The 17,853-nt window shown below is 55.0% G+C and overlaps 2 protein-coding genes across 2 annotated transcripts in view; one reads left to right on the top strand and one right to left on the bottom strand.

Moving 5' to 3' along the window:
• Positions 1 to 2,485: 2,485 nt before the first annotated feature.
• Positions 2,486 to 6,851, top strand: SLC38A8 (solute carrier family 38 member 8). Its single transcript, XM_088172255.1, has 10 exons — positions 2,486 to 2,825; positions 3,011 to 3,310; positions 3,525 to 3,678; positions 3,824 to 3,928; positions 4,216 to 4,273; positions 4,496 to 4,610; positions 4,742 to 4,889; positions 4,975 to 5,174; positions 5,332 to 5,386; positions 6,614 to 6,851. The coding sequence occupies exons 1-10, from the start codon at positions 2,486 to 2,488 to the stop codon at positions 6,708 to 6,710; spliced, it is 1,572 nt and encodes a 523-aa protein (XP_088028381.1). The 3' UTR covers positions 6,711 to 6,851.
• Positions 6,781 to 17,853, bottom strand: part of NECAB2 (N-terminal EF-hand calcium binding protein 2) — a 73,220-nt gene continuing 62,147 nt past the window's right edge. The window contains exons 6-13 of the mRNA XM_014880770.2: positions 11,685 to 11,821; positions 9,381 to 9,499; positions 9,184 to 9,263; positions 8,822 to 8,878; positions 8,593 to 8,705; positions 8,204 to 8,281; positions 7,758 to 7,849; positions 6,781 to 7,576 (exon numbers count right to left, since the gene is read on the bottom strand). Of these exons, the coding sequence (XP_014736256.1) occupies positions 7,548 to 7,576; positions 7,758 to 7,849; positions 8,204 to 8,281; positions 8,593 to 8,705; positions 8,822 to 8,878; positions 9,184 to 9,263; positions 9,381 to 9,499; positions 11,685 to 11,821 (705 nt within the window). The 3' untranslated portion in view covers positions 6,781 to 7,547. The remainder of the gene's footprint in view (positions 7,577 to 7,757; positions 7,850 to 8,203; positions 8,282 to 8,592; positions 8,706 to 8,821; positions 8,879 to 9,183; positions 9,264 to 9,380; positions 9,500 to 11,684; positions 11,822 to 17,853) is intronic.

Genomic DNA, 17,853 nt, shown 5'->3' with positions numbered 1-17,853 from the left:
GAGTGAGCACAAAGTTCTGGAAACCTGCAAAACTCAGCAGCACATGATAAGGAGAGAGCTCTCAAAGAGCTGTATAGAAAACTGTCATGGGAGTAGCACCTAACAGCACTATGTGGTGAGATGAAAACCCAGTCTCCTCTGGTTTGTCCTGCTTGAAAGCCCGTGAATTGTCACTGGCTTAAGTGAGGGTGCAGGCACAAGTTTTCCCTGTCTGTTCAGTGCCAGTTAATGTTGCCATAATTGAAATAGCTTCTCTCTTTTGTAGTGAAGCTGTGAGTTTTTCCCTGCCAAACGAGCTTTTTTTTCATTGCTCCAAACGAGCACCTTTTTCTAGGAAGAGCCAGGAGCTGGTGGCTGCCTGTATTTGTGAATGGACAGGTAAGCAGTGTGCACTGGTGAACACTCCTGGGTGAGTTCATGGTCAGCTCTGGGCATTGCTGGAGCAAGAGGAGGCAGCTGGCTGCACCCATCCTCTTAGGGCTTACCAGCATGGTTGGGGGTGGGCTGTGGAAAGTGCACTGCAGGAGAGAGCTTTGCTCCATGTAGTGTGGGACAAGCCTATCCAGGCAGCCATGGATAGGGTTTGGCAGTGCATGAGTGTCCTGCAAAAAAGATTGGGCAAACCAGTTTTCCCTAACATGAAGAGTGGTTGCCTTTTTCCAACATTTCTCTTCTGGAGGGTTCACTAGAACAGGCAAGATCCTGTTGCCATGGCAGAGAAGGTTCTGAGCTTTTGCTTTGGAGACATTAGTGGAAGCTTGTTAGGGCTGAGAAGATGGTTTCATGGTTGAGCTGCTTGTGCCATCCCAGTGGTGCTGGAGCCTGTTGCTCCTCCCTTTCTGAGCATAGATCCATAATGATAAGGGAGGGGGTTTTCAGCAGCTCAGCTATGGCATTAGGATCTCTCATAGGAACAGCCAGCAGAAGCTGTGCAACTTGTCCAGACTAAAAAAATCTATCAGTAAAGGTGTGAAATCTCAAGGGCCAGACCTCAGAAAGGATTGCAGGTAGCAAAGTGTAACTGTGATTAGTGTTTTTATTTGTATGAAACAAGGACTGTCCATTTGCATTTTTTTACCTTCTAGTCTTCAGAGATAATAATGTAGAAAACATTAACAGCCCTTTTTCCACGTGCCAAGGGAACACAGCTGGAGCACCCAGATAAATGGGAGAAAGGGAGGAGAATATAAGGGATAGAGCCCAGAGCCACTGAGCAGAGCAATTGTCTGAGGCTGCTGTGTTGGTGTGGGAGATGAGTTGCCCTTCTTTGGTTTGAGATTCTTCCATCAGAGGGAGACTGGAAGGCTTTGGTGACACTTTCTCAGGTCGATGCTAATGAGGAGACTTGCTCCTCATCACAGGACTAATGAGAGATTAGAGCTCTCCTATAGCCTTGAAACCAGAATCAAGCTGTATCAAAGCACCAGTCTGAATTAAGAACCTTTCCCAGTGGCTGGTATTTTACAGCCCAGTGGCCAATTTCTAAGTCATAGAGGCCAATTATTTCTGAAGCCTTTGGTGTGCAGCTAATGAAGGCTTGGAAGGGCCCTTCTAAGTGTTTATAAGCCCTGCAGGCGGCAGAGATGTAATGGAGGTGGCAGGCACAATTAGCCATCCATAATTCCTCCTAGCAGCTGATTAAAGTCTCTTTATCCGTCTTACCAAGATCAGAAGGGCACATATTTGGGAAATCAAAAATGCATTAGAGGCTGTCAGCCAACGCCAGGGCCTGGGGCAGTGGCATGTGCCAGGAGTGGCACGAGCTGCTGTGTGTCCCCCATGTAGGGAATGGGCCCCTCATTCCTGTGGGGTGCAGCCTTCTCTGTGCAGGTCCTCTGCAGCATCAGTCACCCCATCCTGTTATCCTGGCATCCCCTTTGCTCGTGTGGAGCAGGGAGTGGGATGGGATGGGATGGGATGGGATGGGATGGGATGGGATGGGATGGGATGGGATGGGATGGGATGGGATGGCTCCTCTCCAAAGTCTCCCAGTGCAGAAGAGCACCAGTGGGCTTTTTGCTGCGGAGACACGCAGGGGTGCTGGCCTCATCCTGCACCCAGCAAGTTATGAGGGGTGTGAGCTGTAGCTGCCTTCCATCACTCTGTTATTGCCCCTTGGTGGCAATTTCATGCCTGGGTCAACAGAGCAGGATGAGGAAGGCCCTGTGGTGATAATTTCGGTGACAGTGAGAGGACGAGCCCCCAGCCCGCCTGCCCGGCCCCGCGCTGGGAGCCGAAGGTGCTGCTGTGTTCTTTAGGAGCGCTCAGAGCGCCGGGGATGCCGCGGGGCTGTGAGCTGTGAGCAGGACTGGGCTGGCCCCGGCTGAGCTCCTGCCGGGGGTTTCCCACGGCGCCTCCCGCCCGTCCCCCGGCGCCCCCTCCCCACGGTCCCCAGGGGGGCGGGGGGTCCGCGCAGCCCCGCGCCGCCCCCGGGGCCCTGCGGAGGGGCCGCGCTCCGCCGCCCGCCCGGCACAGCCGTGCCGCGATGGAGCGGGCGGCGGCCGAGGCCCGGCCGCTGCTGCCGCCCGCGGGGCGCTCCGCCGGGCTCTCCCCGCCCGGGCTCTCCTCCGCCGGCGCCGTCTTCATCCTGCTCAAGTCTGCGCTGGGCGCGGGGCTGCTGAGCTTCCCCTGGGCTTTCGGCAGGGCCGGCGGGGCCGTCCCCGCCCTGCTGGTGGAGCTGGTAAGGGCGGATCGGGCGGCGAGGGGCTGCGGCAGAGGGAGCCGACGGGGAAGGCGCGGTCCGGGGAGGGACGGGACGCACCTGCTCGGGTACCTGGGGAGCTTGGCGGGGACCCCCTTGGCACGGCACCCCCGGCTCGACCCCCGCAATCCTTGGGTTTATTGTTGCGCTGCCACTTTCGGGATGCTCTTTGCAGCTGGCTTGTAGCTCAACACAAAGTAAATGGGTGTCTGCTCCCGTACGCCCCCCAAAACCCCAAATCTAAAGCCAAGATATCACATAAGGCTGTGTCTCCATCCTTCTGCTGACCTTTGGTACCCAGGCCATAAGGTGATCTGGCCGGTAACCTGGCCGTGGGCCTGCTGGGTCCCCTTGTGCTCTGGGGGTGCTGGAGGCTCGGCGCGGTGCTTCCTGCTGGCTCTGTCGCGCAGGGCTCGCTGGTGTTCCTGGTGAGCGGGCTGGCCGTGCTGGGCTATGCCGCGGCGCTCAGCGCCCAGCCCACCTACCAGGGCGTGGTCCGGGCCGTGTGCGGGGCGGCCGTGGGGAAGCTCTGTGAGGTCTGCTTCCTCCTCAACCTCTTCATGATCTCCGTGGCCCTCCTCAGGGTGGTGGGCGACCAGCTGGAGAAACGTGAGTTGTTTCTCCTCACTGTGTTTGGGGCTTGCTTGGGCCCTGCAGCTCTCAGGAGTGAGGGCAAGGTGGTTCCACGTGGGCTGGGGTCACCCCCAGAGTTTTCCTGGAAATTCTGAGGACATGGGGCTCCCTGGTTCTGCCATGGTGTGATGCTTCCGACCTCCTTGGGGCATCTTTCAGGGCGCAGCTGACCCTCTGCTGCCCCCCACAGTGTGTGACTCCCTGTACCCCAATGGGACACTGAGTGGGGCCCCCCAGCTGCCCCCCTGGTACGTGGACCAGCGCTTCACCCTCTCAGCTCTCTGTGTCCTCGTCATCTTCCCGCTCTCAGTTCCCAGGGAGATCGGCTTCCAGAAGTACTCCAGGTACCACCTGGGCTATCCCTGTGATGGCCCACCCCTAAGTACCCTGTACCCCAGGTTACCTCCTCCCAGGACCCTGTGGGGCCATGAGAGCCTCCTTCTTCCCTTCCTCCCGGCTGTATGCTGATGCTTTCCCATGCCCTGACAGCATCCTGGGCACACTGGCTGCCTGCTACCTCACTCTGGTCATCGTCCTGAAGTACTACCTGCAGGGAGAGAGCCTGCGTTTGACTGAGCCCCCCCAGCCCTCCAGGTAGGAGGGTCAGCCCCATGTCTCTCCTGCCCTGAGCTCCATGGCATGAGCAGTGACATGGGACAGGGCTGGAGGCAGGGCAGGGGTGGCACTGGGTGCTGTGTGTGGTGGGGGTGAGCTGGGGACAACTCACAGTGGATGGTAGCTCCCAGCCCCAGCTTTCACCCCAGCAATACCCCTTTCTCCCGGAATCATTGCACAAGAGATTCCGTGTTTATGACATAAAGGTTTCTTCTCCATGAGAGCCTCATGCCCTTTGCTCTGTGCTTCCTCTCCGCATGCCACAGGTCCTCCTCCTGGACCTCTATCTTCAGTGTCATTCCCACCATCTGCTTTGGCTTCCAGGTAGGTCACCCTCTGGTCCCAGCTGCCAGGGCAGTGCTGGCAGCCTCCCATGGCATCAAGGGCAGGTTGCAGGGAAGGGGACCTGTAGTTGTCACCAGAGGTGTCTGTGGGGCCTGGGAATGGGGCAGAGTGGGACAGGGCACTCATAGGTGGGAGAGAGGATGCTGGGGGTGGGGGCTGTCCCTGCATGGGGCCCCAGCACCATCCCCCCTTGCCTTGCAGTGCCACGAGGCATGTGTGGCCATCTACAGCAGCATGCGCAACCAGAGCTTCTCCCACTGGGTCACCGTCTCTGTGCTCTCCATGCTCATTTGCCTGCTCATCTACTCCCTCACTGGTAACCCCAGCGCCAAACCCTTCACTCCTCCTTGCCCTGGGGGTCTCCTCTCCCTTTGGCTCATCCATCCTCCTCAGAATTCCCCTGTCCTGCTCGATGCACGGCCACCCACCCCCACTCCCTGTCAGCAGGGCTCTACGGCTACCTGACCTTTGGCGAGGCTGCAGCGTCCGATGTCCTGATGTCCTACCCAGGGAATGACCCGCTTGTCATCGTTGCCCGCCTGCTCTTTGGTGTCTCCATCGTCACCATTTACCCCATTGTGGTGCTGCTGGGCAGGTGAGGGGAGTGGTGACAAACTGGGTGTCCCCCCAGCCAATGCAGCTCCCCTGGGTGCCATCAGCCCCCCAATCCTCCCTCCCAGATCCGTGGTGAAGGACTTGTGGGCAGCTCCAAAGCACGGGTCCGTGGCAGTGTCTGAGGCACACGAGCGGAGGAGCAGGGTGGCCCTGACGGTCACCTGGATGGCTGCCACCCTGGGCATCGCCCTGTTCGTCCCCGACATCGGCAAAGTCATCGAACTCATCGGCGGCATCAGCGCCTTCTTCATCTTCATCTTCCCAGGCAAGAGGAGGCACGGGGAGGGAGGAAAGCCATGGGGGGTCACTGGTGCATCACTGTCCTGGCCCCATTTTGGGGGTGCAGGGCTGTGCTTGTGGGGGACAATGCTGGGGGGCTGGGTGAGGGGTGCTGGTTTGGGGCTGAGCTTCTGCACTGACAGCAGGGCTGTGCCTCGTGTGCATGACTGGGACCCACAGCCTCGGGCCACGCAAAAAGTGAGTGTTCAACAGTGGTGGGGGAAAGGGAAGGGGCAGGGCGTGGTATCCCATGGGCTGTGGCCCAGGCAGATCCCTGAGGGTCATCGTGGTCAAGGTGGGACCCCTGCAAGGAGGGGGATTTGGGTGTGGAGGGAAGTGCTCTACTGGGACAGTGCCTGGGAATGACTGTGTCCAGGCATCAAAGAAGTGCCCAGGTACTCGAGTGACTTTAGGGGCAGAAGAGATTTTGGTGGCACTGGGGTACCCAGTGGGAGCTGGGGTGGGGTCAGGTTGGGGGTCAGAGGGGCAGGGTGCCCCAAGGCAGGAGTTCATCGGGTGTTGGGTGTCTGTTGTGCCAGGGTGGTGTGTCCCCATCACCACTCAGGGTGACCTGACATGGTGCTGGTGAGTTTTGGGATAAGTATGTGCTTAAGTGTGTCTGTGGTGCCTCTGGGGGAGCAGCAGAGTCTGAGGGATGATGGAGGTTATGTGGTGGGTAGCACCCCAGGATATTGGGGTCTTGGTCAGGAGGGTGCTCTGGGGAACTGTGAACATCTGGGGAGGGGTGAGGGTGCCAAAGTGCTGGAGGGGCCAGGGCAGAAGGTCAGCAGGGACACCCAGGTGGGTGACAAAGGCTTGGAGAGGTCCCTTGGGGAGACCTGCCAGAACATGAGCCCATCATGAGGAGAGGGGACAACACGAGCTGGGGCGATGGAGACTGCAAGGAGACAGTCTGGGAAGGAGCACGGTGCTGAGAACCCTGCGACAGAGCAGCAGCCGGGTTTGGGGTGAGTGCTGCATCCCAGGGGCTTAGCATGGGGGGCTGCGTGCCTGGGGAGGAGGGAACAGGGAGGTACTGACCCAGGGGATTGGGGCTGGAGCCAGGGAGGGGACAGGGCTGGAAGGTTGTGGTGATGGGATGGAGCTGGGGGTGTGTGGGAGTGGCCGTGCCCGAGCACTGGGTGGGTGGGTGGGGGTCTCTGCTCCTTCGGCAGGGCCACTGGGCACAGGCAGAACTGGGAGTGATCTCGTGGTGGCCTCTGCTGGCTTTTTGACCAAGGTTTGTGTGTCATTGCAGTGGAGACTGGGGGTGGCCCAGAGGGGCTGCTGGGCTCTTCAGCCATCGACTGGGAGCGATGCAGAGGAGCAAGGCAGAGGAGGCTGACCCTGCAGAGAGCTGGGGTACAGGGCTGGCCTGGTTCTGAGGTCAGCTCTACCCCCCAGCCTCTGCTCGTGTCGCTGCAGGGCTGCTCTCATCGCCTGGGGCGTTCTCTCCGTTCTTGGTGGTGCCTTTGTGTGCGGGCAGAGCGCTGCCCTGGCCGTGCTGGGGCTGCTGCACTGAGGGACCACAGAGCCCCACCGTGACCCCACCGTGACCCCCCGCCATCCTGGCCCGAACACAGCCACACCACTGATCCCATGGTGGTTTTATTTGGCATCACCGTCGCCGTTGTACAGTGGCTAATAAAGACAGGAGAGGGTATTGGCAAGGGTCCTGTGCCACACACCCTGAGGGACCCCCACACACGGCGGGGTGGGTGTGGGATTAGCACAGACAGACAGACACACAGACAAAGTACAGACCCCAGGAAGGAGGGGAGGCAGCCACCCTCACGTCTGCAAGGCACCAGCTGCAGCTGTGCACATGCAAAGGAAACCCCTTGGGACGCCCACAGCTGGAAAGGACTAAGGGGCGACTTGGGAACAGGGAAACCCCCCCCTCTGCCACCACCCTGACTCTCCTCTAGTCCCCATCCCTGCAGGCACACACACACTGCACCTGGCACAGCCTCAAGCTCCCCTCTCTCCTCCCTGGGTGGCCCCTGGGGACTTGCACAGACCCCCAAACTACTCCCTGCTTTCAGGGGGGCTTCAGCCTCCCACCTCCCACTCCCATTCCTCCTTCCTAGTGCCTGCCTGCACCCATTGCCCCCCTCCCTATGTCTGGGGGATGTCCCCCTGCCCAAACCCTGCCAGCCCCTCCCTGGCAGTCTTTCCCCCGAGACCACCCCACACGAGGGAGAGATGACCCAGGTGATGGGGTGGCTGAGGGAGGACTCTGGGGTGGGGGACACACACATGAGGGTTTCCTTCACTGCAGCCAGGTCACACTGACACCTCCCGAAGTCACAGCCACCCTGCAGAGGGGACAGGTGCTGGTGGGCTCCAGCACTGACGGTCACTCTCGGCTCAGGGTGCACCAGGCAGCTGCAGGGGAACATCACTGGAGGTCACACCTGCCCAGCCCCACGTCACCCTCACCCCCAGCGAGCCCAGCCAGCTCAGCCCGTGCTGTGCCACCTGCCCACCCTTGCTCTCCAACAACTGGAGAGGTGCTGGCTGCCCAGGGGTCCCTGTCCCCCGCCCTCTGAGGTGGCTGTCCTCCTACCTGGCACGGCCACGCTGGAGATGGCCTCAGGCTGGCTGAGCGTGTCCACCTTGACATGCTGGAAGCTCTTGCAGGTGGCACTCTGCAGGTGTCTGTGCCCCGGTGGGAGAGAACGGGTGACACCCAGCCCCCCAGAAACACCTTCCCAGCCCCCACAGCACCACGGACTCTGGCAGGGCTGAGTGCCAGCAATCCTGCTTGTGCAGAGCACCCTGCCTTGGTTCAGGACACTGACCCCTCCCATTACCACATCCAAAGGCACTTCCAGGTGGGAGATGTAGAGAGACCCACCCCAACCCACCTGTCCTGTTTACAGGGACAGCCCTAGGACAGACAGACAGCTCCTCAGTCCTGCCATCAGACAGGGACAGAGCTTGGGGTTCAGCTGCCCTAACAACCCTCCACACCCAAGCATCCAAAAATAGGATTTTCATCCCCTCCCCTACCTCTTCCAGTCCTCCTCGGTCTCCCAGAACTCGTAGACGATGAAGGTGACCCCATCAGGCAGCTTCACTGCAGTGACACTGACAGAAATGGGGAGAGGGGGTGAGCCCCCAACATGGGGCATCCCTCCCCCCTCTGCAGCCACAGGTGTGCTCTAGGGTGGGCTACTGAGGGGGGACCCAGCCCCAGCAGCTCAGGTAGGGGTAGCCCACCCCCAACCCCCACCCCATCCCAGCACTTCCCAGCCATGCAAAACTCTGTTGGTGGCTGAGCATGACTACATCCCAAATCCTGGCTGTTTTGCCTCAGTCCTTCACTTGGTCCTCACTCCAGCCCCCTCCAAGCCCCCCACCTCCCCAGCCCCTGGCATGCAGCTGCTGGTGGTACCCACTGGAAACAGTCCCGCTCCCCGGCCACGCTCTTCAGGTACTGCTTCAGGGAGCTGCAGAACTCGCCCAGGTGCTTGTGTGACACTGTCATCTCATTCCTCACCAGGAGCAGGTACTGCCAGGCCCCAAACACAGCATGAGAGACCCACAGAAACACAGTGACCTCCCCAAGAGTGGCTCTGTGCTGCAGGGGCACCCCAGCACCCAGGGGTGGTGGTCGGGCACACTCACCGTGCAAGCCGTGCTCTCGCTGTCCGACAGCCGCTGGTGCAGGTCAAACCACAGCGTCTGGGGAAAGGGGAATGAGCAGCAGAGGGGGTGGTGCATTGGCTGAGGCTGCCTGTCCCTCTCTGCTTGGTGGGTGTCTGTCCCCAGCATTTGCAATGACAGCGTCCCCTTCTCTACAGGGAATGGGCTCCAAGAGCTGCTTGCACCTCCAGTCAGGACCCTTTGCAAAAGTTCCCTGTGCTCCCATTGCAGCCAACATCCCCAACACCACACGCTCATCCCTGCCCCAAAACAGCTGGGGCGAGGTCCCTGAATTGTCCCTGGGATGGCAGGAGAGCCCCACGCAGGAAAATGCTGGCTCTTACCTTGTCCTCCAGCTTGCCAATCAGCTTGGCCAGCCTGTTGATCTGCCCCTCCAGCCCCTCTGCCTTGGTGTCAGGGGAACCTGCACAGAGCCAGGAGGCAGTGATGGAGTGAGGGGCGCCTGCAGGCACCCCCTGAGAGCCCTGTGCTGCTGCTGGGACTTGAGTGCTCCAAGCCACCGCACGCAGCCAGCACTTACCAGCCTGGAAGCTCTTTCCTTGCTCCCTGGGGACCATCCAGGTGGTGGGAGGGTAGCTGGGCACAGGGTTGTCATACCAGGTGTCACTCAGGCCATGACCATCCTTGCTGGGGTAGTGCCTGCAACCAGAGAGCACACAGGGTGTCAGGACAGCAGAGCTGGGCACACACGGAGTGGCAGGAGCCAGCCCTGGGGAGCCAGCCCTGGGCCGTCCTTTCTGGCAGCTCTGCCAATGATGCCAGACTCCTTGGAGAGCAACAGTGCCCACACTGTCCCCAGGCAGTGCATCTTCCTTCCTGCACCATCCTTTGGCATCAGCCAGTGTGGGGGGCAGGTCAGAAACTGAAGAATGTCAGTGGGCTGCTCCCAGCAGCCATCACTTTTTCTTTCCTGCTTATGGAACAGCAAAGCCCTCCCGGCACCACCAGCAGCCTTCAGGGACTTTTTCTGTCCTAGACAGACACCTGCAATGTGAGCAGGGGGGATTCAGACCCCTCTCTCTTTTCTCCTCCACCAAGAGGAAGCCTGCACCACAAAGGGAGAGGCTGAGCAGCTCAAAGGATTTGCAGTGTTTCCTTCCAGAAAAAGCAGCTCTGTGCCAGCTGTTGACAGAGGTGCCTGGGAGCCCCAGCTCCTCTTGGCATCTTTTGCTAGTCAAGCAGCTCCCAGCTGGAAACAACATTCTGATTGTCCTGGAGCCAGTGGCCACCACACCAGCCAGCATCTCCCTGCCCTCCTGTCCCTCCCCTGGCACCTGGCTCCTCCAAAGCACAGTTGCTGGGTTCTCTTTCCCCAGCTACCCCAAAAATCAGCCAGTGTGGGCTCCACCATATACACAGGAACACAATGTGCAGATCCCGTCCCAAAGAACATCTCCAAGAAAAGGAAGCAGGAACAAAATAAAGGCTGCAGGAGCATCCCTTTGCTACAGGCCGTGCAATTATACCACTGCTGGGCCTGGACAATCCCCTGGCAATAGACAGGAAATTAGGCAAACCCAGAGATTTATTTTAATCACAATTTAATGAGGTGTCTCCATCTTGGACCTCTGCCTTCACACTTTGTTCTACAGCCTTTTATTTTCTTGCTTTTTAGGCCACCTCTTTGTCTTCATGTAGATGCAGAAGATAATTTTTTGTGGGATTTATTTTTCTTTTTAGCTGTTATCTTCATGAGAAAACAACTACAATACTCCCTATTATGATCTGGGCCCACACATCAGCAAATAAAACCCAGAAAAGTCTTTCATGGGCTCTAATTGCTCTGTTTGATGTTGGGTTTGTTTCCTCTTCATTGTTTTTCAGGAGCTCCTACTTCTTTTTGTATCAGGTTTGCCATAAAACAAGAGAAGAAAGAGATGTGAGATGATGAAACCCACAGCATTCTTGCTAGAAAAGCTGGTGGGATGGTGGCAGAGCTGCCCAGGTCTCACTGTGCTCCACAGAGTCTGTCTTAGGAGGGAGCTGGGATTTTCACTCTCCACGTGCCCCTCTGCCTGCCCAAGGCTCGGGGAAACCAAAACATCCCCGTGCAAGCCCGGTTTGAAGGAGTGGCAGGAGAAGGGCTCGTTCTGTGAGCATGTGATAAACAGACGGGTTTCCATGGCAGCCTGTCCTGGCTCCAGCTGGTGACAGTGGCACCGAGGGGGCTGTGCTGAGGTTTCACCTCTGCTGCTGGGAACGCCTTGCAGCTCAGCCCTGGCAGCACTCAGGAAATCTTGAAAGGGTCTCCTCTGCATTGCCCGAGCTCAGTGGCACATGCTGGGCTGCTGGGCTGCTGGGATGGGGACAGCTCCTCATGAGGCCAGGGGACAGCATCGCCTGTGCTCAGACAGGTGTCCTCAGACAGGTGTCCTCAGTGCACACGCACCTTTTTCCTCGGGATGACTGCACTCGCTGAGTGCTCTGGCAGGACGGGCACGTCCCTGCCTCGGGAAGCTGCCCCTGTGGGCTGTCCCCAGCTCAGCTCAGGCACAGCCACCCCTCTGCAGGTGTCTGTGTTTTGCCCTGGGTGGGTTTGCCCAGAGAGGCAGCCCCATGCACCCAGAGCTGCCCAGCCCCGTGCCAAGGTTTGGGGTTTGCATCCCCCCACACCTCTCTGGTTAACGGGACCCTGGGGACGGCAGGAGAAAAGCCCCCAGAGTTCAGGAAGCCGGGAAGGGAGGCAAAGAGAAAGGCAGCCACTCTCGCAGCTCCCCTTTGCTCCTGCACAATGCCTGCTGCGTTTCCCTCACCCCACAAAAGCATCCTCCTCCTCCTCCCCCTCCACCCTCCTGTACCAGAGGACAGCGGGAGTGCTGCAGACCTGGCGGGGTTGGTTTGCTCGTCGATGGCATCCACAGCACTCTCCACGGAGCTCAGCAGGGACTGGGTCTGGTTCGCCGTCTCCTTCAGCAGGAAGCGAGTCACGAACTGGTCCACGTTGCTGCCGCTCTCGTACACCTGCAGGGACACGGTGAGGGCTGGGGTGAGCACACAGCATCACCAGCCCCTGGGCAGTGCAGCACCTGCCCAGCATCCCACGGACAGGCTGCTCCCCTCCACTCCCTGCCATTTAAAGACCCAAAGCCCGCAGTTGCTCCCTTCAGCATGATCTTAAATTACTTTGCTGTATCCTTGCAGCCAATAAAAGTGCATCCTGTGCTTTGGAGATCCCCACTCAGAGTTCAGCATGTTATACAGTGCTCTAGTCCACAACAGTATGGCCAACCCAGCACTAAAGTTAAAGGGGTTTGGGGTGATTTACAGGGCTCAATGTGCTGTTTGACTGACAGAAGCTCCCAGGATAATATGAATTTTTTCGAAACAAATAACACTTAAAATATTTTAATAGAACAACTGATCTGCATGAAGCACCCAGGGTCCCTTTCCCAACACAGCCTTGTTGAGCCCAGCCCATGGCACAGTCCTGCTCCTACATCTCCTGACAGTCACCAGAAGAAGTGGGACACAACCAGATGGACACTGGCACAGCCTGTCCAACACTGACCCAACCAATCCAGCATTGGTTCAACACCACTCTAAGCAGTTCAGCATCAGCCCAAGCAGCCCAAGGCCAGCCCAGTGGCCACTGAGCTCACCAGCTCTGGCTGAAGCCAACCACTCAGCATCAGAGCTGAAAATAAAGGCTCCTCTAAAGCCAAGCTCATCAGCACCACTTTCCCACCCATCAGTGCCTGCTGGGACAGCACATTTCCCAGGAAAAACCCTGCTGGGCAGTCTGTCCCTGTGTGCTCACACCTCCTGGCATGGGACTCCTCTGGGAGGAGTTCATGAATTTTTGGAGCCATGAGACACGGGTGGATGCTCCTGGCTCCCTGCATTCCATCAGCAATGACCACACTCAGGGGACTGGAGTGGTCCCAGCACCACTGGTTATCTGAGCATGCAGCAGCACAGCATGAGCACCCCAAGCTCCCCAAAGCAAATTATTCCTGTTTTATGGTGAAGTTATTACCAAGGGTTATTTCCATGGCAACTGGAGCAGCTCTGCAAGAACCCAGAAGGCCTTTATCTCAGCCTTTATCTCCCATATTAAATCATAAAAGAAGAATGAGCTGATAGAAAAAACCCTTTGGGAAAACTGATCACAGAGCTGATTTCTCACCCCTGGTTTGGTATGGAAGCACTAGCACTAGAACTGGCACTAGTTCTTGACGGCTTCTTGAGCATCCAATTAGCAGCAGTTAATGACTTCTGCCTAACACAAGACAACTTGCTCCTCTTCCTATTGCAGCCACAGTGTTTCTGGGGGACAGGCACCACATGGGGATCCTCGGCAGATGATGGTGCACAGTGAGGTGATGGTGATGCTGAAGCTGTGAGAGTTTGTGTAGTTAAATGTTGGATTTTTTATTACCTAACCACAGCCTATAATCTTGGTTCAGCTTCATGAAAAATCAAACAGGTGATTCCCACATTCATTTAAATCAGTTTAACTCCCTACATACAGATTCAATGGATGGATGGATGGATGGATGTCTGGTACAAAGCTATTCCAGCCAGTGCAGAGAAAATTGGAGTGTTTGTGAAGATCTGATGCTTTTTGACAGGCCAGTAAGTCAAATAGATCTGAAACCAAAACAATAGTGATTTTTTTTCTTCCAGTTAACAAACAGGCCATTTGCCAACTCAGCTGTGACATTTGCTCTCAGGAGCTGAATCAGAAATGCATGTTCTTATAGGTTTTCTCAGCAACTCCTCACACTCCCCTCTACCTCTCTTCTCTCCTCGTGTCTTCTTCAAGGTTGCAAAAACAAACATTAAAAAGACCAGCTACAAAGGGATCCTTCCCATTCTCTTATTAAAACATTTGTCATAATATCCTAGTGAGATTTAATGAGGTTTGGTCTTATTAATTCCACCTTGAAGAGTTATTTCCTCCTTGCTTAGCTTGAAAAGTAAAAATATTTATGGAGATCGTATAATCATTTCTACTCAATGAAGATGCTTTGTGCCAGAAACTCTTTTACATCTCCAAGCCTGCTCTTTTCCATCCATCATTTCCAGACAAGCTCTTTGCTGAACTGCCTGGCCTTGACCTCTGCTGCTGCAAACAGGTGGCTGTGCGTGTTTGCAATGAGCAGAAAGTGTAAAAACATCATTGAAAGGATGATATTTGTGTGTTGATGGCTCTCAGCAGAGCCTCAGAAAGCGTCGTGATTTCACAAAGCAGGAAACGAAAGAGAGACATTCAGAAATGAGAGAAGAGAGGGAAAATGACAGCTTGCATTATGGGGGAAGTATTGCCCAGGCTGGGTCTCTGGTCAGTGGGCTGAGGTCCAAGCCCCAAATCCACCCTCCTCCTTCACATCCCAGGCTTTTCACGTGCCTGTAAGGCACCTTCCCACACACGGTGGCAGCCAACATAGAGGCACAGTCTGCTCAAAGCCCCACCACAGCTCTTCCAGCTTTTCATTTCCACATGCACCCACCCAAAACTGCCCGAATTCTGGCACAGATTTATGAAAACACCCCTGGGATGTGTTACTTGTGCAAAGCATAACTGGGATTTTGATGCTGTTGAGTGCTTGGATTTGCCAAGCAAGTGCCAAGTTTCCCTCAGCAGACACTGCAAATGGATGCCTAAAAATGGGCTCTCATGGCCATGTCCTTGTGGGTATCAAATACTGGGGAAGGAGAGCTTTAATGCTGTTGAACATCTCAAAGCTTCTTTGCTGGCATTTTTAAAGGTCACTATTCGGCTCATTAAGACTACAGGATGTAAAATATAGATTATTTTGCACCACCCACGAACTTGGAGACCCACTGTGACCTCTCCACATCTTCCTTTTGCCTCACAGGGTTACAACCTGACCAAGGAGGCTTCCCAGCGCTGCCGTTCAGCAGGACTGCCCAAATTGGCTGACAATTACCATGCCTGGGGACATTGGTGACTTCTCCAACTGTTCATAACCACAGTCCAAGCCCACCCACAGAGTGATGCTGCCGAACTGAGAAGGCTTTTCAGCTGGAAACCAAAGGCAACTCTGTTTCACCCACACTTTTCCTCCAGTTAAAAAAACAAAACCTGACAACAAACCTATTGCCATGCCATAAAACACCCATCAAGCCTCATCCTGGGATGATGGAGAGGTTATCTTCCACCCACCCAGCCCTTTAAAAACCAGGCATGTGTTGCACTGTAATCTCTGAGTGGCTGATTTAAATTCGTTGCTCATAATTGCCTGTTTGCTTCCAAGAGATATTTTCTTATAATTAAAATAACACTCAGACCTGCCTCTTTCTCCTTTCCCTCCCCCCCGACTTTTAAATCCCTTCCAAAGCAGAGACCCAAAAGTGATTGCCTGGCACATAATCAGTAGGAGAAACCTGAAGAGAACAGGCATTTAAATAGTTGATAAATGAAAGCATTACCATATGAAAGACCCTCAGCCTTCCCGAAACAGCTCTAAAAACTAAAATGAGACACCTGTTCTGATTTTAAAAATGACAACAGCATCATATGGATTTGAAAAGTGTTTTGCTATAAAATCCTCCTTTTGCAAATCTCAATGTTGGACTCATCTCAAGCTTACCTTGTGTGGTCCTGAAGATCTCCTGCCATGGACCCTTCCCAAGCAATTCACCACAGGACTTCTCTATTCTCTATTAGAGAGCCTCCCTGCTGCACTGGAATCCCATCATTTCAGGGATGTGAAGGGCAAGTATCTGCTGTGCTGCACATCCCCGAGGTCACCTGTGGACCCAGAGTGGTCCCTTTTTACACCCTGTCCTCTCACCCAGCAGGCAAAGAACAGCGTGGCCTCCTGCTCCTCAACACCCTGCTCTAATCAGCCTTTTGCTCCACACATGTTCCTAATTAGCTGTGTTTAGTACCCACAAAGCAGCATTTCATACATATTTTATTTCAGTTTTCCAAGGAAAGTGCAGATTTTGTTTTCCAAACAGGACCTGCTCAAAGGACCCTGCAGATGTAGCAGTGTGGGAGGGTCAAGCTGCTGAAGGCTCAGCCTGGCTCTGCCTTTCCCTCTGGTGGCTCCTTCAAAGCTGCTCTCGGACTACTTGGCAAAACAACAGCACTGACACCTGCACCATACAACCCACCTAAATTCCAGGAGCAAAATGGGAGAGAAGAGGAGGAAAACTACGTCCTACAGGAGGTCCGTGAGAGCTGGAGCCGGGACAGCACAAGCAAGACCTCCAGAGAAGATGTTCTTCCTTTTCAGAGAAAATGCAGGGCATGAACTTTGTAGTGACAGACAAACAGAAGAGCAGCAAATGAGGATCTTAATCTAAAAATAAATTCCAAGACAGACCTTAAGATTCATCTCCCTGCCAGCCCCTCTCCCCACAGTCTGGCAGCCCAGCTGGATCTCATGCACAGCCCTGCAGAGCTGGCAGGAAAGTGGCTCCGGATGGCATCACATGGAGAAGAGGCTTTCTGGTCTGGAGTCTGACCAGAAAAGATGGGGAAAATCCAGTTCTTGCAGAACTGAAGCAGCACATTTCGTTTTAATTTGTGGTGCAATATTTTCTTAAATTAGTTTCAGAGAAGAGTTGCAGAAATATTTTCAGAGAAGCTAAACAAGAGCACCTCGTTTCTTTTCAGATTGTTCTTCAACTATGAAGTTCCACAACTTTCCTAGAGATCAGCATCTGTTTTTTTGCTATAGAAATTGATACAGAAATTGTTCAGAAATGTGTCATTCAAAACACATGGAGAGTTGACTCATCCTTTACCAATCCACTGACCCATCACCACGCTTTTCTTTTTTCAGCCACAGCCATTCACCATGATTGCTTCTTTAACTGCATCACAGGAGTGTTTCAGACCTGGCTGTGCTGCACTGCAGTGACATCCCTCAGGCTTCAAACCCAGACCAGAGATCTTCAACTCTTGTTCATTTTACCACCATGAGGCAAGGCCAGAACATGAGCTCGCATTTTCTAGGCTGGACACAACCCAGAAGTGCCACCACTGTGCTGCTGTTCCACCCTGCCACGGGTCCATCACCTGACAGGGCACAGCCCTGCCCCAGGACCCTGATACCCTCAGGGTGAGCACCAAGTCCATTCAGCAGAGCAGGAGAAAACCTGCTCAAGTTAAATGAAAGGCTGAGATAAAGGATTAGCTGGAGGATGTGAGGAAAAGGTTCTTTTTGAGGATTATTTCTAGCTACTATTTTATCTCGAGGTGTCATCGTTCAAAAAAGAGCAATATCACTTTTGGCAAGCTTAAGTTTGGCAGGTAAGAATGCAAATAAGAACACTCTATATTGCTGATCTGGGCTGTGCTGTAAAACAAAAAATACCATCCACCATTTTTAGCATCCAAGACTGCTGGCAGATGGTTCCTGCTCTGGGGCTGTAGCTGAGCTGCTCAAACAAGCACAGTTTGCTGCTGGGGGCTGAAAACTGGGGGAGCCCCATGGCCAGCCTGGCACCTGCAGCAGGGAGAGGACATTTGCTGCAGCACCTCCACTGAGCTCCAGGAGCCCAGCATCTCCTGTTCACTGCAATTACATCTCATAAGGCAGAGACAAGAAGGATGGATTGCTGCAGGAACAATTCAACTCAAAAATAACATGAAAACCTATTCAACTGTACCTAGATACCTCTGGGGTCCCTACTGCTGCTGGAGCAGCTGCAGCTGGTGTTGAAGGTCACTGCACTCAGTTTTCCCTTTATGATTTGCATATTCTCACATCCGAGTAATGAATTTTAAGGGGAAAATGCATTTGCAGCTGCTTTGGGTACACTGCCAGCCTATATGACACATGTGGTGTTTGGCACTCTGACAGAGAAGGCTCTCAGGGAGTGTGTGTTGTGTCACCTCTTGGTCATATTTCCTCTCCAGGTCCATAAATGAGATAACAGAGACTGGCAGCAGAGCAACCAGTGAGCAGGCAAGGAGTAAAACACTGTCTTTCACATCTCTGCTCTCCAGGACCAAAGGTGATGCTGAACACCAGCAGTGGCTGGTCCAGGCCCACCCTCAGATCCTCAGGGCA

The sequence above is a fragment of the Sturnus vulgaris genome, chromosome 12 (assembly GCF_052056855.1).
Source record: "Sturnus vulgaris isolate bStuVul1 chromosome 12, bStuVul1.hap1, whole genome shotgun sequence".
Lineage (NCBI taxonomy): Eukaryota > Metazoa > Chordata > Aves > Passeriformes > Sturnidae > Sturnus > Sturnus vulgaris.
This window is presented reverse-complemented; position numbering and strand designations above follow the sequence as displayed.

Excerpts from the sequence above, each read along its gene's own strand:
- SLC38A8 (XM_088172255.1), top strand. The coding sequence starts at position 2,486 with ATGGAGCGGGCGGCGGCCGAGGCCCGGCCGCTGCTGCCGCCCGCGGGG. Across the intron at positions 3,311-3,524 it reads GGGCGACCAGCTGGAGAAAC|TGTGTGACTCCCTGTACCCC; the intron begins GTGAGTTGTTTC and ends TGCCCCCCACAG. Across the intron at positions 5,387-6,613 it reads AGCCTCGGGCCACGCAAAAA|GGCTGCTCTCATCGCCTGGG; the intron begins GTGAGTGTTCAA and ends GTGTCGCTGCAG.